Consider the following 27,996-nt stretch of genomic DNA (forward strand, 5'->3'; position numbering starts at 1 on the left):
AATCATTTGACGATGTTTATCGATTTTCACAGGCCAACAAAACTTTTTTTTATATTTAAAGACATGTGAGAGTCATTTTAAGGTATTTCGAGGCCCCTGATTCTATAAATGCACTAAGTTTTTTCGAATTGGTTTTAGTTTTTGAGTTACAGCAAAAATATTTTTTTCGCAATTTTGAGCCCCTATAGATTTAACGTCGTGTCATTTACTACATAGACAAAACTGGAAGTAATCCCAGGCACATTTCTGAGTTGTATAAACGCTATTTGGAACCAATCACGTTGATTACAACCCAAACAAACAGCTATTTAACGTTTACTGGCCTAGTAACAATCAAAATATGATGTGAAGTAAGCCTGAGGATACAAGATGTAGAATATATAACTTGCGTTTTGCATTAATATATTTGTTGAATTCAACAGTCTCAGACTTACTAAGTAAGCTACTAAGTACAAACAAAATGCATACATTGTTTTGCTTAACAAACTAGACAAATAAACAAAGCAAAGCTATCGATGAATAAACGCAACTCTTTATTATGATTGGCCTACTGAGCAACACCCATCAAGGTACGAAGGCCATTTATATAATTACAGAATACAAAGTTATGTTCTTCAGTAAAGTAGCTGCTTAGAATTTTATCCTTGCTGCATAAGAAAAGAACGTAATCTTGGCCTTGGAGTCAAGAATGCCATGTTGATCGAGATGAGGAGCCAAGATTGCAGCTACCACTTTTGATAACTAAATCTTTAACTGCTACAGTAGGTGGTAGAAATGGTTTTGAGAAAAAAAACTTGACCTTGCTCTAAAACATTACTGAAGGTATTGAGGTTACTCTCAGTCATGCCCGTTTTCCTATTGTTTCAAGCAAATCACCACTTGAAACAAGAGAGGGCAAACAAAAAACAGAAATAGCAACGGCCATGCAATGACTGCCTTGCACACTCCATGTAAACATGATGTTCCAACTTCCTTCGAACATCCTCACCGTGCAAAAGTATCAATTTTCATGGTGATTCCACGGCTCTCTTTATGCCATGGCACTCTGAACTTCTTAGCCTTGAGCCCAGAAACGGGTTTGAGCGCAATGTTTGCATACTTTAGGAGGAACCCAGGACTTATCTTGATCACCCAGCTTCATGCCAAAGTAATAATAATAATGCTTGTTTTTATATAGCGCTGTATCTATCGCAAAATTTGTTGGTCCTCTGCGTTGCCTCATGCAGAAAAATATATCTGGGTTGTTTGTACAGCATCCTGCTTGTCAAAGGCATACTTTATTAGCCTATATGCCATTTATTTAGCCTATAGACCAGAAAAAAAGTTCTTGCAGCAAAGACTTGGCCTTAGCAAAGGCTTGGAATAAAACTTCATTTGTACAAGTATCCATTTCAGTAGGCCTACCTTTTCAATATAAAGCTGCATTCATAAACACATGACTTTCGGGATATTTTTCTTGTGATGTAGGCCTACTGATTTACAACTGAAGGGCTTAGTGCAAAAGGGAGGTATGTCGATTTTTACCAAATTTGAGTTAAGCACGTCAGGAAGAAGCTTAATGCTGAAAATTGAATGAGGCTGTTCACCGGACATTTAATTAAATAACATGAGGCGTTCTACTGGTGCAAATTAAGCTAAACTATCACAATACATCTTGTGATAGTTTAGCTTAATTTACACCAATGGAACGCCTCATGCTTATTTCACAGCTTAACGTTGACGATTTTGAGTAACTTCCTTATTTTATGATTGTTACAGACAAAAATCTCGGCGAAGGAAACAACTCTGTTTCTCGAAAGCAATCACAAACAGCTCAAGCTTTATCAAACACAATCATGCGAATTATCATCACCGACTTCTTGTGTTGGATTCCTATTTGCATTATGTCCTTCTTGTCGTTCGGTGGTGTTGAAATACCAGGCATTGCTTACCAGATAACTGCCATCTTTCTCATCCCAATCAACAGCGCAGTGAACCCATGGATATACTCGTCGTTTCTGTTAGATAACGTTAGAAAAATGTTTTGTACAAAATGCTAAAAAACAAGGAAAGTTTAATAAAAGTTTAGAGCTCCTAGGAAAAATATTAAATGCTGGATATATCTTGGTTACTTAGAGATATAGCTCATTATCCCAATTTGCCATAGTTTGCAGATTGTCGCTAGCGATTCTTGTCGATCTCACACTTAATCGTTGCTGCTTGACTTGATATTTCATATTGTTTTGGGAGGCAGAAAAATGTGAAAAATGTGTTTTTTAGAGATTATAACTTCAGTGGCGGCTCGTGATCAGTGATCACTCGTAATGGAGGGGCTGCAAATCTTGATTCAATATGTATAGACCGATGTTAATTTTGTCAGAATTTTAAAAGATATTCGAGAAATATTAGTGAACTGTTACGTAGCTTGTAGCTTAGCTAAAACTTCGTGAAAAACTAGCCTTGTGAAAAACTACGCAGCACAACTTTTCAGTTATCATTTTGTGTGAGCTAGTTAAGCAAGTTTCTCAAATATTTAGATTTGACCATATTTTTGCTGTCATAGTGTATTATTCTTTAGTATTTCGTTTAAAAAAATATTTTTCTGATAGCCTTGAAAAGGGCTGTATGACTAGCCGAAAACGTTAGCTTATTGTTTTTGTTTTAATGTTAATCGCAGTGTTGTTGCTGAGTTATATCTGTTTACTGTAGATAACGTTAGAAAACATCTTTGTTGCAAAATGCCAAAAAACAAGGAAAGTTTTCTATAAGTTTAGAGTTTTATGAAAGATAGTAAATACCGGACACAGCATATCCTAGGTACCTAGAGATAGTCTCTTGGCCATATTATGCAGATTCTCAGACAACAACATCCGTCATTTTTACATTGATTCAACGTCTAGAGACGTTTCCTGTCAATCTCACTAAAAGTTTTCTTTTACTGCTGCCTGAATTTTATGCTAGCGTGTATTTTGCTAATGGATAAGGCCATATATGATTGGATTTTTTTCGACTTGAACCAGTGTGAATTTGTCAAACTGAGCCTCATAAAGCCTTGGCTTTTAAAGAAAACTATAGAAATACTACTATATAGATGCCCATTGCCCATGCTTTTAACAAAGCATTGAAACATTTTTCGTTTTATTTGCGGTATTAGGCTACTGTCATTCTCAACATATTTATTCTAAAATAGTTTTCTACTGCTTTTAAACGACAACACATTTCGATAAAATACGGTAGCCTATTGTTTTCTTATTTTTAATGCAGATCACAATATAATGGATTAGCATACCTTGTTATATTAGCTTTCAATAGAACACATTCCCCATGCACCAATGGGAAATGGCCTCTTTCTTCTCCTGTGAATGTGGCGCCGAGGAACAGACCGCATCATCAACGACTAGCCACTTAACGGAGTGGAAGGTCTGCGTGTCATGGATGATGAAACCAAAGACTGGCTGCTCTCTAGTAGCCTTCCTGTGTAGTCCGGGAACATTGTGAATCTGAGGTGGTAAAAGGATAGACCCTCGGCCCCAGGGGCTCACACGACGACGATGAATAGAACACTTTGAAATTAATTTTAAAACAGATAAAATGTGAAGAGCTAATAGGATTAACAATTAAAATGTTTTGCTACCTACAACAACCAAACCATTCGACGAAACCTAGTGGGTTGAATGATTTCCAAACAGCGACACGTCTACAATCGTAAATTGTACTCTGTCAAACTCGACAACAGCAGGGCCTGAGTAAGTGGTTGAAAACCTCTAGTCTAGAAGTAAGCAAAACTGGCAGGTTCAAGCTCTCAAAGAAGTCTCTTCAATCCGAGTTAAAGATTCTCAGAAGCAATCATTTTGTTCATAATATGTAGTGACGGCAGCATCCATGTAACATAACGAGTATCGTTGATAGGGGACCCAGGGGACACTATTGAACCCGGGCCAGGGACCGCTGATAGGAGATCCAAGGGGCACTATTGAACCCGGGTCAGGGACCGCTGATAGGAGATCCAAGGGGCACTATTGAACCCGGGTCAGGGACCGCTGATAGGAGATCCAAGGGGCACTATTGAACCCGGGTCAGGGACCGCTGATAGGAGATCCAAGGGGCACTATTGAACCCGGGTCAGGGACCGCTGATAGGAGATCCAAGGGGCACTATTGAACCCGGGTCAGGGACCGCTGATAGGGGATCCAGGGGACACTATTGAACCCGGGTCAGGGATGATTCTAGGAGACCGTAAACTTTACAAGGTACGCGGGACCTGAAGAAGCCATTGTGTATTTTGTGGATAGAGCGCATTTTTCTGAGAAGTGTCTAGTTTCGGGGCCCGGGAATCTCTTGATACCGGGCCCAAATTATCCTCCCAACGGCCCTCGTCATGACATGTGTGTCAAAAAGGAGAGTGTTGAAAGTGAATTGTTTTAGTTGGAAGATGAAAATTTAACTCAAAACAAAATTGATTGGATAACATAAATTTTACATCGAAACAAGACTTTGATTGGAAATACCGTTCTTTCTTCCTTATAGCAGCAACAACACGTCAAGGAGGAATGTTGCCCAAAATTTCTTTCAAAAGATTTTGAATCAGCCTAAACTTTCGAGATTTTCCTTAATCTGCATAGCCTAGCAAGATTCACCTCTAGCATAATCACTTTGCTTTTTCTACCACTTGTGTTGTATAAGAAAACGTTGATTGATGGTTTGGAGTTTCGTGATATTTCGTAATATTGAGACAAAAATGCTTTAAAATACTGATCTAACTTTGGATAAATGTACAAAACAAAAATTTACAAAAAGAAAATTTGGTCAATGTGATTCAACAATTAAACAATCATAATGCATGTAACTATTAATAATAAACTACTGGAGAAGCTTGCAAGTAAAATATCTCAGGTCATTCAAAAACTCCTCGCAAAGCAGTCTTTTTGCAAGCGAGCTTTGGGACAGTCAAAATTTTGCTATAAGTCATACAAAATCCTCCAGAAAACGTGATTAAAATTCAACATTACCAATAAACCTAAAAATTCCATCAAAAATCAAATACGAGAAAGTGGCAGGTAACTTGATAACATCTCGTGACAACAAGCTAATGGCACGAGAAAAATAAAGTTATTTAGCCTATAAAATAAACTTTCACTGACATTGTGTTAAAACTACTTTTCTTTAAACAAATAAGCTTAATCAAAATGAACTACCGGGTAACTAAACTTGATTTAGTGGTTTCACGTTTCTCCAGGTACATAAAACTGTTAGAATTAAGCTTCAGACGAGGCTTTCTCAGTATACAAGAGTAAGATATTTTCTATTGATGAAATCGTATTTTTCTTGGTCTCGGCCGCGTGCTGCAGATATTCCTAATGTCGCCGTTAGTATTACAGGAGTCATATTATGTAAATGAAATGTAGTGGCTAAAAATTGATAACTAAAACCATGTGATATTTACTCCAAAACGTAGCCTAAGTTGATTCAATTAAACATATAAGATTTCCAGATGAGAAAACAAAAAGCACGAGTAAAACGCTCAAATTAATTCGGAAATAAATATGTTGCTGAATTGGCTAAAAGCAGTTATATACAGTAGACTAGAGCTTTTGTCGTATATGCGTGACTTCATCGTTAAAGCTTAATCCATTCTAACGATCATGGTTATATCAGTAAATATTTTCTTGTTCAAATGGAAAATGTGGTTCTTTTTTAGTAACAAAGCAAAGTTCAAAGCCTCAACTGCGTAAACGAAACTGCACAAAAACACGCCAATCTTATCAATGATTCACAAATTCAATAAGAGTTGCAAGGGGTTTCTTCACACTACCCTTAGTGGAGCACCCAAATTTTTTTAGAAGCTCAAAATGAGAAACTTCTTGCTGGTTGCGTTAAATCCTAATGTGACCAGATGATATAGCCTACTTGTTCAAAAACTATTTTCAAAAGTAGTCTATATCAATGCTTGTCTGTTGAAATTAATTTAAAATTTGGAAAACAGCACAAAATTTAACCAAATAAACTTTTTAAACTCATCCATGCAATAGCCTACAGTTGTGTTGGCAAATTTTGACTATTCGAAAAGCTTGCCTACACACCGGGAAGTAAAATGTTGCAGGCCTACATAACGCTTTGTAATTTTGTATCAGAAAGATTTTAAATAACCATTACAATAAAAGTATGTCAAAAAGTTAGTAAAACGTTTGAAAAGTGTCACTTATTTTCTACTTGCAGGCTAAATCCTACAAGCTGAATAGTCTGAACTTCGAAACGCCATTTAAAAAACTTTACAAAAACTATCTTATTGCAGAATATTAAAGTTGATTGCAGTGTAATTTACTAATGTTGACCGATACTCTTTAAGCTTTTAATCGTTGACTATCAACACCTAATATTGGAACTTTTAATTTGACATATCATGGATGCAAGTTTGTTTCTGTCTTGACTCTTTGTTGCAAGTGTAGATATTTTAGTGTAATGTTTACTAAATGTTTATCATCGACTTGGCTGAGGGTGGCTGCTTGACTCGAAGACCGTCATGGTCACTTCGCAGCTTCCCGTTGTGATTACCTCAACGATGCAGTGTACATTTGTTATTTTTCTTTGTTTCAATTGTGTTCGTTAAGCGTGCTGCATCATTTAATGATTTTGCTGTTATGATATTGCACAACAAAATAAACTAATCAATCAAACCATTGCAATAATGAGTTTAAAAGTAGTCGTCGGATTAATTGTGTGTTGCTTTGCACATTTGTGGTTGATTGACAGATGAACATTGATATACGTCATTGTCAGTAAAAGTACTATTTGGATTAAAAGTTTAAAAGTATTTACTTAGTAGGCTAACGCTTTTATTTAACACACTCCACTCTCAACAGGTAGTTCCACTTCTAGTGCATTCAGGAATTCCTGAACACATCTTACCTTCTAAACATGTAAAAAATTTACAGTGTTACTTGGCTACAACGCATTTAATAAGTGCCATTTTTTTCAAGATTCTAAACTTTGGGAAGAGCCGAACAGTTTTCGGCACTTTGCACACCGACCATTCTTTCCTTCGTTTATAGTAAGGACTTCTGTTGGCAATTTGCATCGAGAGCAAGGTTTTCTATCAAGAGGAATTATTTTAAATGCTTCTGCTCCGTGCCATGGGCTGAATCCAATGCAAAATTGGACTCTCAAGCTTTTCTCTGCGTACCGTGATCCGCAAAGGTGATACAGTTTGGGTACAAAGTACACTTCAACTCTGTTTTTAGGTCTAGGAAAAGGAACATCTACGCTGATATTTCCTCGCAATGGGAGAGAAGACTTGATTACGGTTCCAGTACAAACTTGTAGCTTGTGTACGTGCTCTGATTCTTTCCAAAATCTGGTCTCTTTGTCCCAAACTCCTAATTTGTTTCTGTTTACCAACCGCTTTATTGTCGAGCTATTGTGCTTTGCAAGCCATTCCAAGTTCCAATGTGGCATAAGTTGCCTGTGTCGCTTTGCTTGCAATTTTTCTTTCACCTCCTTTGCCCTGGTGTTGTGAAAGTAGCTGATGTCTGGCCCAGGGCTGGCGAGAGCTAAAACAAAATTGAGAACATACAAATAAAAAGTTGCAAGACCCACTTCATTTCTGCGTTCCCAGTCAGTGACGATTTCCAAAACTTTATTTAGAGAGTATTTGTCATCTGCTAGTCGATGGCGAATAGCATCCAGCCAATCTAAAGCATCTTGAGAAATTGAAACGTAGCTCAAGTTATGGGAAAAAGTTTCTTCAAAAGTTTTCTCGTGAAGTTCGATTATTTTAACAATATCTTCCTTCACGGACACATTATCGTTGCATGGAAGTTGTTTCTTCCCATTTCTGTTGTGAACCATTTTCAAGCTGACAATCTGACTTCTTCTGAACAGAATATTTGCATCCGTTTTATTCCAGAGCGGAATGTCTCCTTTTATGTCCGAAAAGAACTTGATAAACTTTTCTACACAGTTGCTGTAGTCGGACAATCTTTTCAATTCCACATCAGGAGTATGTTGACGACATTCTGATAAAAGCTGATCGCACACAGAATGAGACTCACGGACATGCTCACACAGCTTTAAATGCTCTTTTCCTAGCTGATCATCAAATGCTCTTCGACAGCCTTTTTTAAACTTTCGGTGAACATATTCAACGATTAATAGCCGAGAACGAACTTCTCCGATGTATCCATAACTCAAATTGTGTGTCGCATAACGACGGATTTCCGAAAAGTGATAAATAGCATCTTTTGCATGCTTGAGTAACTTTGTTGGAGATGACATTTTAATTGCAGTCTCCAATTCTTTCTTTGCCTGACGAAGATAGCCAAATCCAAACATGTGATGAATCCTTCCGAGAACATCATCACTCCAGTCTGGGTCTGTCCCAACTCGTTCTTTTTTTCGAATGTCAAGAGCTCGTTGCAACGATTTTTCTGCTTCTTCGTATCTGTCCATGATGTTCAAGAGCCTTCCCAAATGAGCGTGAAATTCTACGTGTTTTGGGAATGTGTAAGTCAACTGTCGAAGAATTTTAATTCTGTTTTCTTTTACCGGAACTTGTTCCAGGAGCCGTGACAATCTACATCGTTTTCCGTCATTTACATCCATTTCAATGTAATCTCTGCGAATAATCATGCTCATCAGAATGTTTATCACCGGCTCTGGGTTATTGCCTTTGACTGCATTCTTGATCATACAAATAAAATTAATGACAAGTTCGTGCAGTTTCTTCCGAGCACGTTTTGTCAATTCCATGGCGCCAGACACATCTAGATTTGTAGATGGTGCAAGAATTTGTTCCAAAATTTCTTTTGCCACAACATTATAACTTATTTTCCACATTCCTTTTGATTCCAAAATAAACTGTCTTCCAGGGTGAGGCAAGTCTTGAAGAGTGACAAACTCATTTTTCTTTCCTTCTTTCAGCAAATTGTGAAAGGTTTCACGGTGCAAACCATTTTGTCCGTAGTACAACACAAGGGACAAGTAAGCCACGACTTTTTGCCAATTATGAAGGTGTAAAAGTTCTTCTGTGTGACTTTGAATTTTTAAATAACCATGCACATATTTTCTTACTCCTTTAAATTCATGGTTAAAAGCAGCTAAACCGTATTCAAAGATGAATCTTTCCTTTGTGTTTTTTATCACATCATTTGTCAGTGCAGACAGAGCATCAGTGCTACCAGGAGCAAAACTTGAAAAGATGTTTTTAAGGCTGACAGCCTCTTGTGATGTCACACTTCCAGGTAGATGACATGTACGTGTTAACACATTGTACTTGGCTTTCGGAATATTTGCATTGTGTCGTTGAACGTGCAACACCACGACAGCATATTTGCAGTTTTCATACAGCTGCTCCACTTCGTAGTTACTTCTTCCGTCAATCAACAAAACAACAGGCAAAAGAGTATGATCATGAATCAACTGGACACTTTCCATCACTTGTGTCACTGACAGAGTAAGATTCGGCACAACTACACCACAAGGGACTTTTGTGTGTAAGTCCCAAAGTAGCTGTCGAGCAAATGTCGTTCCTCCACCTCCAGGTGCATGAAGAATCTTGATCACCATTGACTTGTGTTCGTCAAGGACATCCGTTTGAAGATGGTTGGAAATCTCTTTTTCTACCTCTCTCCGCACAGTAATGGTATCCTCAGCCAGCTCGTCCCAAGTTATTGTGCTGCCCTTCACAAAATCTTTACCGAAGTTGCTAGTTTTGCGTTGTGCAATTTCATCTTGCGACTCCATAGAGAGTAGTTCAATGCAGTCTTTGATCCAAACATTATCTTTGTTAATCTCTACAATTCCTCCATCAGCTTCTGCAATTTCATCATCTTTTGCTTTTGGTAGTCTCACAGAAGCAAGAGAAAATCGATCAGGAACATCAGCACGTGCTAGCCATTTAAAAACGTCATATGGTGCAATTTCAATGACTGTTTGTGTAAGTTCATAATCGCTTATGAGTTGACTAAGCAAACTATTTTCCTTTGGCATGTCTTCAGTGCAAAAAATTACTGTTTTTTGCAAGATGTCTGTTTTAAAGGCTGGAAGAAGTATCGAAAGAAAACGATCGAGATATTTTATATTTTTTTTTTCATCATCGTACCACAAAATCAGAAACACCGGTTTTGTACGCAACGTACAAAAATTTGCCATTGCTAAGCATTGTTCTTCCAGGCGGTCCTTAAAGCGAGAAAACCATTGAAATGGGCTATCTTTGATTATCGTATCTGATTTGCTCGAAAATCCAAAAGGAAAAATCCAATCGATTTTTTCGTTCAACAAAGCTTTGGGAGAATCATGTATCGTTGAAATTGAATAGTTTTCCAAATCACTTTCTACTGAAGACAAAAGACCATTTTCCCTGCTATTTACATCAAAATCAAATACTTTTAGCCAAGGAATGTTTGCAATCCCCCCAAATGCATCTGAAGGTGTAGATTTTCCTGAAATCAAGAAAAATGAATATCGGGAATCAAACTCGTAAAGACACTTTCTAAGAGCCTCAGTTTTTTCCCAATTGATAACGGTTGTTGCTGTGTTTGTTGTCGTTTTATTGTCGGAAACCCACTCAGTGGCTCGTGTTTGAGAAACAGAAAAACTTTCCTCGATCACTGGTAAAACAGAAAGTTGCTCTGTGACATGACTTCGGTAAGCAATTTTCTGTACACGAGACTTTTCCACTCTATCATTCCACTCCGAAGCTTGCAAAGCACCAACATCAGTTTGACTGACAATGTCATTTTTTACAACAAATCCTGGATTATTTTCAATCCATTCTTTTAACGTTTTGTCTTGCACCAGTACATGATGAAAACAACCGTATCTATCTTGAAATGTGTCTTCAAATTCTTTCAAGGATAGTCTAAATGGGGTTTGTGTCCTTAGTGGATTAATAATGGAATGTAATAGAAGGTCCATGTGAAATTCTTTAAACAAAGTTGTGTCTGAAATCCCGCTTCTCTCTGCAACAAAACATAAAGTAATGTAATAAAATTAATTTGCGTTCTTCTGGTGACTATTTACTAGGTTACCTCGTGATGTTAAAGATGATAACTAGCTTTTGTACTTCCGACGTTTCGTCAGTCAGCACGACTGACTTTATCAAGGTGGCTAAAACAGGTTAACACAACCTGTTCAGCAACGATGGCACAACACAAAATAAAGTAATGTGTTAGTCAAACTAATAATCGTGGCTAAACCATTATGGCCAGTCAGTTAAATAAAAACCAAACTAGCGTAAATATTCTAAGTTGTTAATGTTTAACATGCAAAACTACCGAAGTGTGAGTCAATAGTTTGATTTATTTCATGTAGCCAGCCTGGAAGTTATATATAGAACTTGGATGATATGGAACTTGTAGCCTATAAGGAACTTGTAGCCTATATATCCCAAATATAACTAGGCACATGCAATAAGCTCTGCGGCAGCTGTATTTACGATTCTTGCAATCCGATCTATTCTATTGCAGTTATAAAAATAGGCCTACTTGATGATTACGTTTTAAATTGACTGTAAGTTGGTTAAACAAGAATGTAACATGAAAACTCACAATGCAAATAGATTTTTCTACTTGAGCTGACTGAGCAAACGTTCCTCGAATGCACACCTGAAGAGATGACAGCATCTAACAGCTATCAGAAAGACTTTCATGTTTCATCAGTTGGACACTAGGGTGGCTCGTTTTTGACCTTTTTTTTTAATTCTCTTGAGGTAGTGGGGAAATGGTGCCAATGAGTGAGAAAACAATCATGACAAAATTTGAGATTTGTAAAAAAATGTCTTCAGCCTCCTCATGGGGCCCAAAAATCGAAAAATGGGGTCAAAACGCAATTTTTTTTAAAAATATTTTTAGTTTGTGTAGATACAATATTGTTTAGATATATCTAAATAACCTATAAAAAAAATTGAATTTTTTTTTTTTTGCTGAAAATTTTTTGCTGAAAAGTTTCATTTTGCTGAAAATTTTGCATTTTTGTTTGTGGTTACATAACTACAAACTTCGTCAGTGACGTAAATTCAAATAAAAGACGTCAATTTTTCCTACCAAATTAACCCAATTTCATTAAAAAATGACGCAACAGCACAGGGAAGGTGTATAAAAAAATACAATGACGTGTTATAGCTGGCAAAATGTCTAACGCAATTATGTATCATGTACCCACCTACAAAAATGCGAAATTTTCAGCAAAATAGAAATTTTTACAAGCTGTGAGGAAGCTGAAGGAATAGTTCAAATGACTCCAATTTCTTTTTTTCTTAGGTTAATTAGATATATCTAAAAAATATTGTATCTACCCAAACTAAAAATATTAAAAAAAAAAATGCGTTTTTGACCCCATTTTTCGATTTTTGGGCCCCATGAGGAGGCTGAAGACAATTTTTTACAAATCTCAAATTTTGTCATGAGCGTTTTCTCACTCATTGGCACCATTTCCCCACTACCCCGAGAGAATTTAAAAAAAAAGTTCAAAAACGAGCCACCCTATTGGACACTAGGGTGGAGTGAAAATAACTTTTTCGCGAAATTCAAAAACATAGCACCCTAAAAAGTTGCTTTTGTTCATGAAAAACGCATTTGTGAAAAAAAAATTTAAAAAAAATAATGTCTTGGTGAATCTCAATCCACAAATCAAAGATGGCCGCCAACTTTGCTTGAAAATACAGTAAATTCACCATAACTTTGCCAATACTTGCCCAATTTTCATCATATTTCAACAAGGTTTCCTCGTTTATGTCATAAAACACTAGAAATACATATGATGACAGGGTGAGCAAATTATGACGTCACCAAATCCAATATGCCCGCCAATTTCAATTTTTCACATTTCCTATCCAAGTTACACACTTCTTTTTCGATTTGCTCCAATTCCAGAATATATTATTATTGCAACATCATGTGATATTATGACGTCACGAAGGCTTTTTTTCCAGAATATGCTTTACTAATTCAAGTGCACGTTATTCTGTTTAAGATTGAGTTGCTTACAGTTTAGGTTTAGTCAGTTAATATGGCAGTATTAAGGAAAAATGCATTCTGTGTTATCTTTGGTGCATCAGCTGAGGTGCCAGAGAATATGCTTCCGACGTATCAAGATGTAATAAAATTCTACAGTTTCACTCAGCAGAGAATGAAGAATGAATTGAGGACAAATCGCCCACATAAAGAAATATCAGGAGTAGTACTAAACAAGGTAGCAGACTTGTGGCACAAGGCATCAATCCCTATTGTGGCGTATCTTAGGATGGAACAAATGATGGACTCAATCTACAAGGAATACAGGCTTATTCTGAAGAACTATAAGCGAGATAAAGACAAAGATAGTTACAAAGAAAGACTTTGCAAGTTCAAGGAGAAAGCTGACCATCTATTTGACGTTTCGGCTTGCAAGTGTGCTAACTTGTATAACTGCAAGTGTGAGAAAGAGTGTAAATTGCCTAATGTCGAAAAAGAATTTCTGATAGATCAACGAAATGCTAGGCAAATGATTATTGGTAGTGTTGATAAAGCAGAAACACAAAAGCTAGAACGAAGAAACAAAAGGAGAACAATAATGTTAAAGCATTGTGAAATGACCCCAAGAAGTTGTGCAACTCAGTTGTCTGCATCATCTCAGGTTTATCATAGTGACAGTAGCAGTGACACAGAATGTCCTAACAATAGTGGTACATATATAGATGCTTCCTGTCCAAAGAAGAGAAAGGTCTTCCTCAAATCTTTGCAAACAAATGCAACCATTTGTGACAGATATGGAGTCTCAGATAGGGCAGCGGCAGCCATAGCGAGTTCTGTTCTTGCTGATGTTCAAGGCGGCAACTCCTTGGTGATCGACAGAAGCAAAGTTCGCAGGGAAAGGATGAAGAAACGCACAGCTTTGTCAGGTGAAGCCAGCACAAAGATTACAGGTTTATATTTTGATGGCCGAAAAGATAAGACAATGTTTAATGCAAAAGAGATTGATGGCAAATTTCACCGTAAAATAATATCAGAGGAACACATAACAATTATAGCAGAACCAGGATCATTTTACTTCGGGCATGTTTGTGCAAGTAACGAGACAGGGGCTGAAATAGCTTCAAAGTTGTTAGATTATTTAGAAAAAAGGGGAGTAGATACAAATGAACTCAATGTAATTGGTACTGATGGAACAGTCGTCAATACTGGTGTAAAGAAGGGAGTCATTCGATTAATTGAAGAGTCACTAGGTAGACCATTACAATGGTGTATCTGCCTGTTGCATGCAAATGAGATTCCTCTCAGGTATCTTTTTCAGAAGATAGATGGTCCAACTACGGGCCCCCATGGATTTGCAGGACCAATCGGCAAAGCCGTTCATACCTGTGACCGTCAACCACTGGTAAATTTTGACAAAATACCTTGTGATTTAGAGCACATACTGCAGCCCAAAGACTTAAGCACCGATCAGAAGTATCTGTTTGAAATCTGTCTGGCTATTAGCAAAGGTTGTTGCTCCTTGAACCTTTCACTCAAATGCCCTGGCACAATTAATCAAGCAAGATGGCTGACTTTAGCAAATCGCATATTGCGGTTGTATATTTCAACAGAAGCACTGTCCTTAGAATTGAAGACTATTGTCACCTTTATTTTGAAAGTGTATGCACCGATGTGGTTCTCTATTAAAAAGGAATTTTTGTGTACAGATGGAGCAAAACATGTCTACAACATGGTAGACAAGGCCAGGTATCTTGAGGATGAGCTTAAGGAAGTTGTTATGAATGCTATCCAGAGAAATGCCTTTTTTGCGCATCCTGAAAACGTTCTGCTGGCAATGTTGGCAGACGACAACATCAGTATCAGAGAACTGGTTCTCAGGCGAATACTGAAGTCCAGAGAACGCAAGAGCAGCAGTACAGTGCGAGTTTTTAGAGTGCCAACCTTGAACCTTCACGCTAGGAATTATATAGAAATAATTGACTGGCAGACAGAAGATATCATTGAACCTCCCCACACCAAGAACTTTACCAATGAAGATTTGATTAATATGATCAAAACAAATCCATTCACGATGAGTCCTCTCACAGTTGAAAGTTTCCCCTGTCATAACCAGGCTGTGGAACGTTATGTTAAGCTTGTGACAGAGGTTTCAGGTGGAAAAGATAACAGAGATGGTTTCATCAGGGCTCGATTAGAGAGCAGGCGCAAAATACCAAAGTTTGACAGCAAGGCTGATTTCAAAGTTTAGAATTTCAGTGAAGGTTACATTGAACAGGTCATTTTGGGGTGAAATTCATATCCCTTGGACTTCCCAGAATGCCTTTGGGCGACAAACGTCTTCCATCCCTGGTTTGTCCCCTAAAAGGTTCACATGTAGGACTGCCTCCACGTGGCGTGAACTGGAAACGTTAATTCTACGGGCTTAACAGCTAAACGTCCTATCCTACTCTGTTGCAATTGTTGAAGGTATTTTTAATTTCTAGATGAATAGCCTACTATACTAAATAAAGCTTCCATCTGTATTTACTATTATCAAGAGGAACAATCGTACCCAAGACAGAAGATAGGATAACACCATATAACTATCAAACGTTGGAGCAAATCGAAAAAGAAGTGTGTAACTTGGATAGGAAATGTGAAAAAATGAATTTGGCGGCCATATTGGATTTGGTGACGTCATAATTTGCTCACCCTGTCATCATATATATTTCTAGTGTTTTATGACATAAACGAGGAAACCTTGTTGAAATATGATAAAAATTGGGCAAGTATTGGCAAAGTTATGGTGAATTTACTGTATTTTCAAGCAAAGTTGGCGGCCATCTTTGATTTGTGGATTGAGATTCACCAAGACATCATTTTTTTTAAATTTTTTTTTCACAAATGCGTTTTTCATGAACAAAAGCAACTTTTTAGGGGGCTATGTTTTTGAATTTCGCGAAAAAGTTATTTTCACTCCACCCTATTGGACACCCACCTGGAGCACTTGGCTGTATCTTAGCCAGACACTTAATGACATACTAGAAAGTGAATTAAAGGTGGGACACCTTGTTTTTCGTTAACTTAATCGACTCTACTTTGGACTGAAGTCTTCTTCTTTATATAATCTTTTTGCTCTGCTGATGCAAGCGTCGAAGAGTTTTGTCTTTTACTATTGTTGGGACAATGGAAGTGATCTAGACGAGATACCAAACGCGAATTGTGTTGTTTTGGCAGATCACGATTCACGAGCCATAGACCTACTTGGATTTGGATTACGTTTAAATCACTTCATCGCGCTATAGCTTATCAAGCGTCACATTGCTCCAACAAGACGCGTCATTTATTCCTAATCCTATTGTAAGTTACTCATTGTCACCTGACATTTTGTGGGCTTCGATGAAGCAAGTGATTTGAGTTGCAATTTTGGAAGAGATGTCCCCCAAACGAAGACGAATGATGTTCTTAAATGCGTGCCTGATCTTAATGGAATCATCTTCACTTAAGATGAGAGTTGTTGAAGTGTTTAGGGATCCTGGATATGGCTTTGGAGGTAACACATCCAATCTAGATTGAAATTTTTTTGCTGTTTGTTTGTTCAGAATGATAATGCTGCAAAAATATAGATGAAATTAAAAAAGCATAGTAGAAAATACACACAAAGTCAATAACTCAACGCATTTGTTTCAGTAGTACATTTTGCAATTTAATTTAGCATCACTCCAAGAGAATGGTGTTCTTTTACTGGAGATAGACACTGTTAGATTTTCAACAGGTCCTTGAAAGGCCTGCCTTTCGTTTTACTGCATTACTCCCGTTAATTTGTGTATTCGCCACCTAGCGTCGTTTCCCCTTCATTGTTACGTTTTTTACTTTTTGTACATTTTTCTGCGAGGTGACGCGTCAAGAGTTGTTGATGGGCAACGTGCTACGTTCTCGCTAAGCCATTTTAAAGTGAAGTAGGCTACAGATAAACAAACACTTGTTGCACGTCATAAGGTCAATTGTCATTTAATCAGAATTGCAGTAATTGTGATGCAGCACCGAATACTGTACTGTACAGAAGAATGAATGAATGCTTTTAGTGCTTGAATAAAAATGGCAGCAATAACTCGCGTAGATCGAACACTTAAAGAAAAAATAGAGATTCTTAACAAAATTAAAAACCAGCCTTCGGGAACGTCAGAGAGGAAGTTGGCCGAGATTGTTGGCCTACCAAAGTCAACATTAAGAAAACTACTGTACAGTACTGTATTTTGTTTTGATTGTTGATGGTGTTTTGGTTGTGTTTATAGCCGCAATTGTAAAATGCTTAAACTATTTTCAAAAACGATGAAAAAAATAACGAAATTCGTTCTCCCCGTTTAATGGGACCACCCGCTTAATCGAACCAATTTGGCTTGGTCCCGATGTGGTCCGATTAAGCGGGGTTGACTGTACTTCAAACTTAAATATTGCAGAGTCAATCACTATAGAATTCTTTGCGTGCAAGTGCATCACTTGGCATTACTGATCCGGTCATACTACCGGTAGGTTTGTTATTCTGAATTGTATGATCAATTGATTTGTGTCGTGAATTGTGGATTCATGTTTACTACTGAATTATTGACCAATAATTTGTCAGCCTAATGGAAATTAATTCTCGTAAACCGATCTTAACTAGGCCATGTGAACTGCCACGTTTCTTTGTTTTTAATGTTGGTCTAGCGTAATGGTTGTACGGTACGTACTAATTGTGAAAGGTAACATCGCGAATTTATTTATTCAGTGCGTCATTGGCCAACTTGTGGAACTTGTGTACCGTACAGTGGATTGAAAACTGTTAGTCAGCAAATTTGGTACGTTTATCAGTTCGACTGTTATGCTTGCTGACTTGTGACTAGTGTCTTATGTTGTGTTATTTCTTGACAGAAAAACCGTATAAACTTCATTGCTGCGAAGCAGTCATTGGAAACCGAGTGATTTCTTTAAGTTGGCGTGCTTTAACAGTGCTAAGTCCTACCGGGTGGATTAGGAAAATCGTGACGTCACCGGTGCAATTACCGTATATGTTGTGTTCGCGTCACACACAACAGACACACTGTAGTAATTTTACTGCAAAACATACGATACCTTATAAACTAATATTGTTTGATGACAGCAACACAATTTATAGAGGCAGGCCTATCTAATGAGCAGGACATAAATCTAATTTTTTAATGATAACTTTTGTACATGCTAATGATTATTTTACCACAACAGCCGCATGCCGATGAGTGCCTGAGCGTAGACCAGTGGTTCCCAACCTTTTTGACCTTGCGGCACCCTATCAAAGATATAAATAGTTTGCGGCACCCTGGCAAAACTGGATCAATTTTATGAGGTTTTTGTATTTCAAATAACTGCATAAAATAACACAGAATGAGTTGTACAGTATCTTCAACAAATTGAACATGTTTGATCAGCTGTGAACTCCCATATGAACTGCCTCCATTTGGTTCTGTCTTTTGTTTTTATTAGTGCTTCCGGCATGCTTTTTATTCCCGTAATTTGCTTGATATTGTCAAAATATTTCATTTTTTATCGTCCTTTTGTCTTGCACCATCCCAGTCAACATTGAATTTTCCAACGAGTTGCTTCTTTCTATGTGTCCGAAATATCTCATATTTCTGAGGTTAATGTTGTTAATCAGACTTCATTTATCGTCTTTTTGTTGGGAAACAAATTCATTTGTTTTTCTTTCCATCCAGCTGATGCGTAATAGTCTTCTATGACACCACATTTCAAAACGTTTTAACTTTTTAATGTCACGTTTTTTGCATGTCCAAATTTCACATTCATATGTGGCAATTAGGAAAACGAGAGTTCGCAGCAATCTTAATTTTGTTCTTTTCCCCATTGACCTCTGTTTCCACACCGTTGTAAGTGATGTCACAGCTGTTTTTGCCATAGCAATTTGCCTTCTAATTGTGCAGTAGGCTATAGCGCGCGTAAATAAATGTATTTATTCAAAAGTCAGTGTGAAATTTGGGCTTGACTTCTTGCACAAAGTCCCTTAATATCTGGGGGCACATTCGATAAAACCATCCGCATTTCTTCCTCGACTATAAGTAGTCGTTCTCGCTTTTTAGTTTTTATGTTCGATAATAGGGAAAATCCACTCTCACTTAGGTATGACGTGAAAAACTGCAGAAAATGCACAATAGCTTTCATTCTAACGCAAGGATATTCATTTTGAATTTTCATCCAGAACTCGTCGAGAAGCATCTGCTTGTGCATAAGTTTAAAGTTTCCATCGTTACGAATGTCAATTAATTCTTCTTCTTTAAGATTCAAAACAATATGAGAGTCCAGAAAAATGGATTTCTCGATTTCTTTGCAAAATAAATCATGAAACCTGGCAATAATGATGCGATTCAAACGTTTTTATGGAAAGAACAGCAAAGAGTCAAAATCTCATTCACGCTGTTTTTCCTGGGCGAAAAAACAAAGGCTTACCGCGAATTATCTACTTACCGCCAACGACTTTCCCACTAAGCGACTCTCCCAGAAGGGAGCCGGGAATGACTGCGAAACGAAAAACTTAATACGCACTGAAACTCGGTTAGAAATACATAAATTACACAACTTTACGAGTTAAAGTTAAGATAAAGAATGGGTCGCAGTATTGCAATATCTCAATATCTCCCGGCACCCTTGAGCATTGCAAATGGCACCCCAGGGTGCCGCGGCACCCCGGTTGGGAACCACTGGCGTAGACCTTTCGATTACCGGTCAACAACTCTTACCACTCGGTTAGGCAGGCATGAAAGTTTTGTCCATTTCAATGAACTTATCTCAGTGTATGATCTCACTTATGACTATAAGTGAAAAAACTTACATAAGTTGGGTTAATGTACAGTAGAACAAATTAACATAAATTTAATCTTGATATCATGTACTGTGTAATGTGATATATACTTATTCAGGTATATATAATCTTTAATCATTATACAATAAATACTATTAATGCTACAAAAAGTGCTCAATGCCAAGCAAAAAGCCAAGCAGAGCAAAATACATCAAATATAGTTATTATTCATTAAAATCGTCTACAGCCTGTTAAATTAAAGTTATAATATTTAATGTCTTTCCAGGAATTATCGATTTATTGCTTTTGCATATTTTTCAGGACCTTCTGATGATCCCTTTTTAGGGTGAAACAGGCTGTAGAGGATTTTAGTGAATAATAACTATATTTGATGTAATCATTACAAGTTAATTAATTATGGTTTACGACTTTACGTTATTGCAGCGTGTTTCACTCTTGATATAAGATTCTCTTCTTTTGGTCTTCCACCAGCAAGAGGAAAGGCTACAGTATATCCCTTCTGTTTCAATTGTTTTTCGACGTCTTTAACCACTGATTTGATGCTATCATCCCCCAGTATTGTGACATCACAGTCGGGAATACCAGATGATGAAGCAGTTGTGTCTAATAATAAGTTATATAATTACATGTTTGTTGTAGGCTACTGCAAACAGCTCAGCAAACTCAAACAAGCCAACATCTACATTTACAACTTCTACATTACTACATCTACATTTATTTATAAATGTGTCAAACCCCTTTTCAATTAGTGAATTGAAGTATCTTGCATCCGGCTCGCTCGGATCATTCTACAGGAGGCCGGCTTGACTGGTCCAAGATTTGGGCGTATGTCAGCTTGACTGACCCCCATTTTTGTTGTTAGAATTTAAATACTTCCCGGAATGCTTTTAATGTGTTTTCTTTGAACATTGTATGATCCAATTACCTTCATAATTTACATAAAAATTGTCATTATTACTGCTCGTAGACTAATTTCGCAGACTAATTCGTTTCTCGGCAACCATATAACAATTTTGTCATAGATATCTTACATTATAAGATATCTATGATTTTGTTACTTTCTAAAGTGAACTCCTGAAAATTTTACTGTACCGTACTATGCTGTTTAAGAAGTTGTACTGAAGAGGGTTTAATACCCGAAATCGCGATCTGCAACAAGATAATTTCAAGCTGGACCAGAAAAACTTTGAAAACTATTAATGCTGTAGTTGATCTAACATGGAAGTTTAGCCAATAAATTCTTGTTTCTCTTTGAATTGACTTGTACTCTACAAAGTGGACGTTAATATGTTAAGGTATTCTACCTATTTTTTTTCTTAAATTTTCGACGCATAAGTAGGCTATCTGCTTTACGTGGATCCCTTACAAACTTTACGTTTATTTAAGGTTAAATGTGTTAAACCCCTTTTTAATTAATCTACATTTATGTTGACAACTTTATATCAATTTAACAGTTTACCATTTCTGTACCCAAACAAGCATTGTCTTTGTATGAGCTTCTGGGAAAAAGAACCTATTGTTTCATCGTCCTTGGTTGTTGATATTTTTGTCTACGACACCAAGAGACTATTGGGAAGCAACCCAAACGTCGATCTTATTATCCAAGAGAGGTAGATCTTTTGCTTCATTTGGTGGAGGAAGGATGGTGCAACCGTTGATAATGATCGTAAGCTATGATTCTTGGCGTCACAACTGTAGGAAGAAGAAAATTTCCCTTTTCATTGGAACAAAGAGCCTCACTTCCGTGTGTAAGCAGGATAGACATATGTGTCGGCGTAAGGGGTAAAGGAAAGGCACCCAGTTATCTTTTGTTTCCACCGTACTTCTTATTTATGGTCTACGGCTCTACGCAATTACCCACAGAAACGTTTTATTTGTCAGCTTCATTGTACAGAAGCTCAGAGGCTGGCACGAATGGGTGTATTGTGATTTTATTTTAGCTAAAAGTTTTGAGATATTTTTGTTTTGATCCGTTTTGAACTTAAATGCAAAATTCTTTGTCTTGGCTTCATTTCATTGAAATGTTGTTTCGTTACAAATTTGAAGCTCAGTCATGCACTTTATCAATTGTTTAGGTTTATGAATGTCCGAGACTATATGTCAAAAAAATACAAAATTTTACACAAAAATCGTTGTTTGGTTTTCGTTTTGTTTGCCAAATTCTTTGTAAGGAGTCAAATCGATCAAGACAAGTTTGAGTAGCACTGTTCTAACTGAAACTTATTGATACCCATCCCTCAAAAACACGGGTATTTCAAAATGCGAATCGCTGAGTCTTTCCAACTTTCGCTTTAGCACGTCTTTTTATGGTAAAGGGTCTCTCCGCCGCAGCACTGGAAGCAATGGTGCATGGTGTTGTGCTTAGGCCTAATGAACAGACGTTTTAAATCGGCAATGGGAAACATCAAGGACTTGCTTCGGTTCTCATTTAGACTCATTATACTAAGCCTTCGGCACTAACCAGAGTAGGGTGGCCAGCTTCTTTTTCTCGGCCGCCTTTCCTTCAGCAACTACGCCAACCCAATTTATTTCACCCTGGGTAAAGGTGAGCCGTGTTTTTCAACAACCAGCTTAAGCCGGGGGTCGAACCAGGATTGCGTGATCGGAAAGCGAGCGCCTTATCCTCTGCGCTATCCCACCGCTGGAAGCGGAAGTACGACTGAAAGAAATGTAGCTCCTCTCCGCTACCGCTACATTGTAAAAAATAGTAGCACCGCTACTGCAGCCGCAACTCCAACAAAAATGTAGTGGCGCTACTGCTCACCTCTGGTCATCACCCTAGTGCACATGATGCAACATGATGGTTCTAACAACCCCCAACCTAAGACAGTGGGCAGATCGAAATGGGGCGATTGGAGCGATAAACCAACTAAAACACAGAGAAGTAGCTTTATTTCCGGTGTATTTGCAGTGTTGACATAATGCAGACCTGTACATGATTGTTTTTTGTTGCAATCGCCTTCCCCTTTCTCTCCTAAGGCTACTTAAACTCTTGGCCGGGCGCCGGCTATCCTGAGGGAAACTTCGGAGGAAACCAGCTACTAGAGCTGGATCCGCCCTTGCTCCAAGGACGATTTAAGACATCTGGACAGGCTCTTATTATCATAATTGTATTTCTGAAAGTTTCTGGAATATTTTGCGAATGTGAGTTACTTGAACTTACGTGACATGCTGTCGTCTTCATTTTGCATTTTGGGTGGTTGGCAGCCAGCTACTACCTCAAGCTTCTCGACTGTGTGTTGGCTGATTTAACTTAAGCATTTGACTTGCGTATTGACTGGGCAATCAATTCTATAACATCCCATTCTATTTGTTGTTGTAGTTTGTAATAAAAACCTCAAAAGCACCAAGCCTATTTTGCTAAAGGCATGAAAGTACAGTACCGGTATAGCTACTCCTGTAATAGAATTTAGAAAAACGTTTGAGTTATTTCTCTTGTTTATGCTCCAGCAAGAATAATATTACAATGCTCATTCAACAGACCAAAACGCCACGATACGCCACAACAGAATTCTACAGAAAGGCGAGGCCAACGCCAAAAGAACGCAAATACAGGTAGTTTTTTTAACTCCTTGTTTTATGCCAACGCTCTCTGCTGCTTAAACGTTTTCGAGATGAGTCTCCAAACACCGGACATACTACTGGTCGAGTCGACCTACATTTTGTATTTGTACTAAACCTGATAGGAGGGCTTGAGGTGATTTGAAAATGAAAGCTAAACTGCACTTTTGCTTAATGATTGTTTGTATCAGTTTCTCAGACTGCAAAATCATTATTTTTACATTGATTCATCGTCTGCAGACTGAATGTAAAAAATGTAAAAGTTAATAAAAAGTGTTAATGTAAAAAGAATGTAAAAGCATTACAATTGAAGTTGTTACACTGCAATAGCTTTTCCTAAACTGCTGTTAAATCGAGGCTACAGCAATAAAACTCATAATGTTGTAAATTCCACTCACACATTGCATCAAAACTTTTCGACTGACTTGTTATCGAGCACTGTAGGCCAAAGTCTGTAGCTGAATAAACATTGCGGCAGTTCCTGTTTCAGTCAAAAGACACAAGGTATATGTGTAGCCTATTGTTTGCTATGGTGTCAAGTTGCCTCGAGGAAACAAGTTTAATTTAAACTTGTTGGTTTAAGTTATGCTCGAAAACAAATCAGTAACGTTTGTGGTAAAAGTCTATAGTTTGTAGTTTACAAAAATATGCAAAACATCAACGTCAAAATTGCTTTTTTTTGCTTAAACATACGCTCATTTCTATCTAAGCAAGATCTCAAAATAGAAATCATAGAAATGAATCACTTTAAATCTCGTTGCAAACGTTTTCAGATAAATACATGGACTATAAATCTATAATAACTTCAAATATTTTCTTCTTGATATTTTGTAGGCTTCCATACTAGTTCTTTTCTTTTTGCGGAACGACAGCGACTAGTCGTTCTCAATGACTGACTTAATGGCTGCTTTATTGATTTCATATCATTTCCTGCTTCTCACACGTAATGCTTGGCTGCAATATCACGGTTCTGACAATCTTTCTCTCTCCAAATGGAGTGGGGTTGCATGATTTTTAAAAGTCTCTGAAGAAAAACAAACAATTTAAAGCTGAAGCAGACTGTATAGTGTATAGGCCTGAAAACATCAATAACAAAAAAGAAGGTGGATGTGTTTTCTCGCGATTTGAACCAGACTCAACTCACCGCAAGACGCATATGACGTATGACGTCATTCTGTCACAAGACCATTTTGTTTGTTTGTTTATCTTTATCCTGCATTGCGGGAAAGCGGACTTGAGCGCTATGCATCGGTGTACGCCTTCCAACGTACACCTGACCCACGCTGCAGCTGACTGCAATGTCTGTTTCCGGTTGTCTACTCTACTTATGACTTAAATTTGGTACTACCCATTACTCGAAATCGATCACTGGGTAGAGGCAATTATCGTAAAGTTTCTTGCCCAGAGAAACAACAGCAAGTGCGGGTGGCTGGAGTCGAACATGCAGGCTCTCGACTGCGAGCCCAACGCGCTAACCACTCGGCCACTGCAGCTTGCTGCATGCTTGCACTGTTGACACAATGAGGAGCCAACATGTAATTTTAATTCTCAATCTCAACAACGAGAGAGCCGCAGCAAACACAGTTCTTTATACTCGCCGAGCTCGGCAACTGAAGATGGATGGTATCGGTTCAATGAACATTTGATTTATTCCCACCCCAATTGCTCGGTTGATTAAGCTCCGGACTTTGCGCACAAAGAGACCGCAACATCAAGTGACGCGGGTTCGGCTCTTGGGATGAGCGCTCGAGCAATGCATATTAAGGATTGCTTTCCATTCAACGGCACTTGGTGAATGAAATAACTTACAAACAACAAAAACTATCGGAAACTTCACTCTGTCAAACTTCGTGGCCTGGCCTGCGTCCATAGCCGTACGAGACCAAAACATTTTGGGGGGGGGGGCAGAACGTAAATTTGCTCAAATCTGCACGCTTTTATAGAAATTGCCCAAATATAATGTCTGCGGTGCATGATAACAGTGAAAAACTAACATAACAAGATCACCAGCTAGCTAAAATTTCTTACCAAAGTAATCAAGGTAGAACAACTGAATTCATCTTTGAATATACCTTGCTTGTGCATTGCTCGATGCTTCTGCACTTTGGCATGGTAGGTAGGAGTAACATTTAGGAGTAGCCTATTATATATTTTAGCAGTAGCATTTTAAATGTTGGTGAAATTAACATGACGCAGTTGCATATCATCATCATCATAATCCATCGTCGGTTTGTTCCTCACTAGTGGGGGTGGCCGATTGTTTCCGCGCAGCAATTGTTTTAATCCCTTTTCTCCATTTCACCCTGTCCCTTGCATCTTCCTCCTTCAGTCCGACTTTTTTAAATTCATCCTTCACTTGTTGTTTCCACGTTCTTCTTGGACGACCGCGTTTCCTCTTCCCATCCATCTTTAGATCTAGTGCCTTTCTAAGAAAACTTCCTTCCTCCCTCCTTATCACATGTCCATACCATCTTACTCCATTTGCCCTTGCCAGTTGGTCTATTGTCTCTCTCATCTCTAGCATATCCAACAATTCTTCAGTCCTTTTTTCCCTTCTCGTTTTCACCCCACACATTGCTCTCACCATTGACCTTTCCGTTCTTCTCAGGATTGCCAGTTCACTCTCTCTCAATATCCATGTCTCGCTACCATATAGCATTGCAGGCCGCACACAGCTCCGATATACTTTCCCTTTCATCCTTAGTGAGAATTTTCTGCCATACAACATTTCCCCACATTCCCTGAACTTTGCCCAGCCCAATCTTGGCATATACAAACTAAATATTCATTTTTTATTTTGGGGCGCAACTGCATCATTTTAATTGGGGTAGTTTTATAAAAAGTAACCAAACAAAGCTAAGCAACACCACAACATTAACATTACATGTAACAAGGAGGCTACAGTATAACATTTTTTTGTTAAACGTTGTGGTGTTGCTTAGCTATGTCCGTTTATGGTTGAAAAAGTACTGTAACCTCCACCAGAATTGTGAAGATTGTGAAGAAAGGGGCGCTCTTCCCGGCTATCAGCACAAGGCTGAGCACTCACTAGTACAGCGAGCAACTGCGATTCGCCAACCATAACGGTGTAGCTTCCACGCTAGCCATTCAGACTTTCCAATCAAACTACCACCAGAATTGTTTTATAAAAGTATTTACCAGATTTATATAAATTCATATTTTGTAGTTGCCCAAATTAAGATGATGCATTTATGAATTTTATGAAAAAAATTAAAGACTTTGTAAATTTTGATGCCGAGGCAACTGCATCATGTCAATTTGGGCAGTTTTATAAATAGACTATGATCAGATAACTTCATATTTTTTTGTTTCCCAAATCTAAACGATACAGTTATGTAAATGGGAAAAATTAATGAATTTGTTCATTTTGGGGAAACTGCCTCACGCTAATTTGGGCAGTTGTATAAACGGACTAGGCTAATCAGTTTCATCAGATAATGTCATGTTTTCAGCTGCCCAAATCAACAGGATGCATTTGTGAAAATTAATAAAATTAGCTATATAAGTTATAGGCTGTAGAAAGTTTTATGTTTTGATTTGGGTAGTTTTACAAAAGTATTGGAGACATATTTTGGTGTCTGCTCAAATTGGCATGATGCAGTTGGTTAAATGCATTTCGTGCTACAGTTTGATCACCATACAATACATCAATAAGGGTGTGCCAAATAAAAATTTTGAGACACATTTCTTGTGCAAATAATAGGCTGTACCGTAGGCTACTTAGTTTGATAGGTAAAATATATTAATTTGTAGTTTTTCTTAATTCATGCAATTTTGAAGCTTTTCATATAGCAATTTTTGCCCTAATAATTGCAAGATTTTGCCCGAATTTGCGACGTTTTGAAACAACAAGGGGGGCAGCTGCCCCCCCCCTGCCTCCTGGCTCGTACGGTTATGCCTGCGTCAGAGGTTCAAAGCCTGTGCAAGCATACAAAACTGCCAGATTTGAACTCTCGAAACAACTTAAGATTAGAATTTCTAATTTTTATTTTAAAATAATGCCCATTTGCTTATAATAGTCAGCGTAGGATAATGTTATGCCATGAGTACGTGACAAGTTCGCCTTTTTTAAATTTGTAGTAGTAAGCCTATAGGTAATGTAGTTCTACATGTTTTACCCTGCGGATGAACGCTCGTATCGCGAAAGAAGATCGTCGCAAAGGCATGCCCAAATTTCCATTTATTTTTCCTGGTCTCATTGGCGTAACAAGTAGGCTATCTATCGCTATCAATTCTTGCTATACTATAGCCTACAATCGGTAACTACGTAAAACACAAAGCATAGCCGTTTTGACTTGTTTATTAAAGGTTTGAAAAATTCTGTTGACAGATATTTTCATCACTATGCGTTTCAAGATATTTCACCTTAGATCGATGATCTAAAATTGATGGTTTTGGTTTTTGAATCTTTATCCAGTCGGACTGACAAAACCTTGATAGGTTATTCCCGGTAGTTTCGCATACTTGTAGAGGCTCTTGATGCAGGGCAGGGATGGAGGAACCATTTTAAAAGTAGGTGGGCCCAGAGGCGCAGTAGGCTAGTCAAAGTCAATCCAACTTCTAGGAGGCTTCGCCCCCAGACTCCCCATAACATTGTTGCATTCCTATTATTTGAAATCGTTTACACCAGGAGTCGGCAAACTACGGCCCGCCAAGAAA

At 37.8% G+C, this 27,996-nt stretch overlaps 1 protein-coding gene across 1 annotated transcript; it reads right to left on the reverse strand.

The window, feature by feature from the left end:
* Positions 1-4,537: 4,537 nt before the first annotated feature.
* On the reverse strand, positions 4,538-22,946 carry LOC145787894 (uncharacterized). Its single transcript, XM_082599731.1, has 4 exons — positions 22,919-22,946; positions 20,169-20,358; positions 16,285-16,517; positions 4,538-10,934 (listed from the first exon to the last, which is right to left on the reverse strand). Exons 1-4 carry the CDS (start codon positions 22,944-22,946, stop codon positions 6,952-6,954), a joined length of 4,434 nt encoding a protein of 1,477 aa, XP_082455857.1. The 3' UTR covers positions 4,538-6,951.
* Positions 22,947-27,996: the final 5,050 nt, after the last annotated feature.

This window comes from Aplidium turbinatum, chromosome 18 (assembly GCF_918807975.1).
Source record: "Aplidium turbinatum chromosome 18, kaAplTurb1.1, whole genome shotgun sequence".
NCBI lineage: Eukaryota > Metazoa > Chordata > Ascidiacea > Aplousobranchia > Polyclinidae > Aplidium > Aplidium turbinatum.

What these genes read in the sequence shown, in the direction of transcription:
- LOC145787894 (XM_082599731.1), bottom strand. Translation starts at nt 22,946, where the DNA reads ATGCAAAATGAAGACGACAGCATGTCAC. An exon ending in TGAAGACGACAGCATGTCAC is followed by an intron (nt 20,359 to 22,918) that starts GTAAGTTCAAGT and finishes ACTTATTATTAG; the next exon opens with ACACAACTGCTTCATCATCT. An exon ending in CGAAGCCCACAAAATGTCAG is followed by an intron (nt 10,935 to 16,284) that starts GTGACAATGAGT and finishes GTTTTGTTGCAG; the next exon opens with AGAGAAGCGGGATTTCAGAC.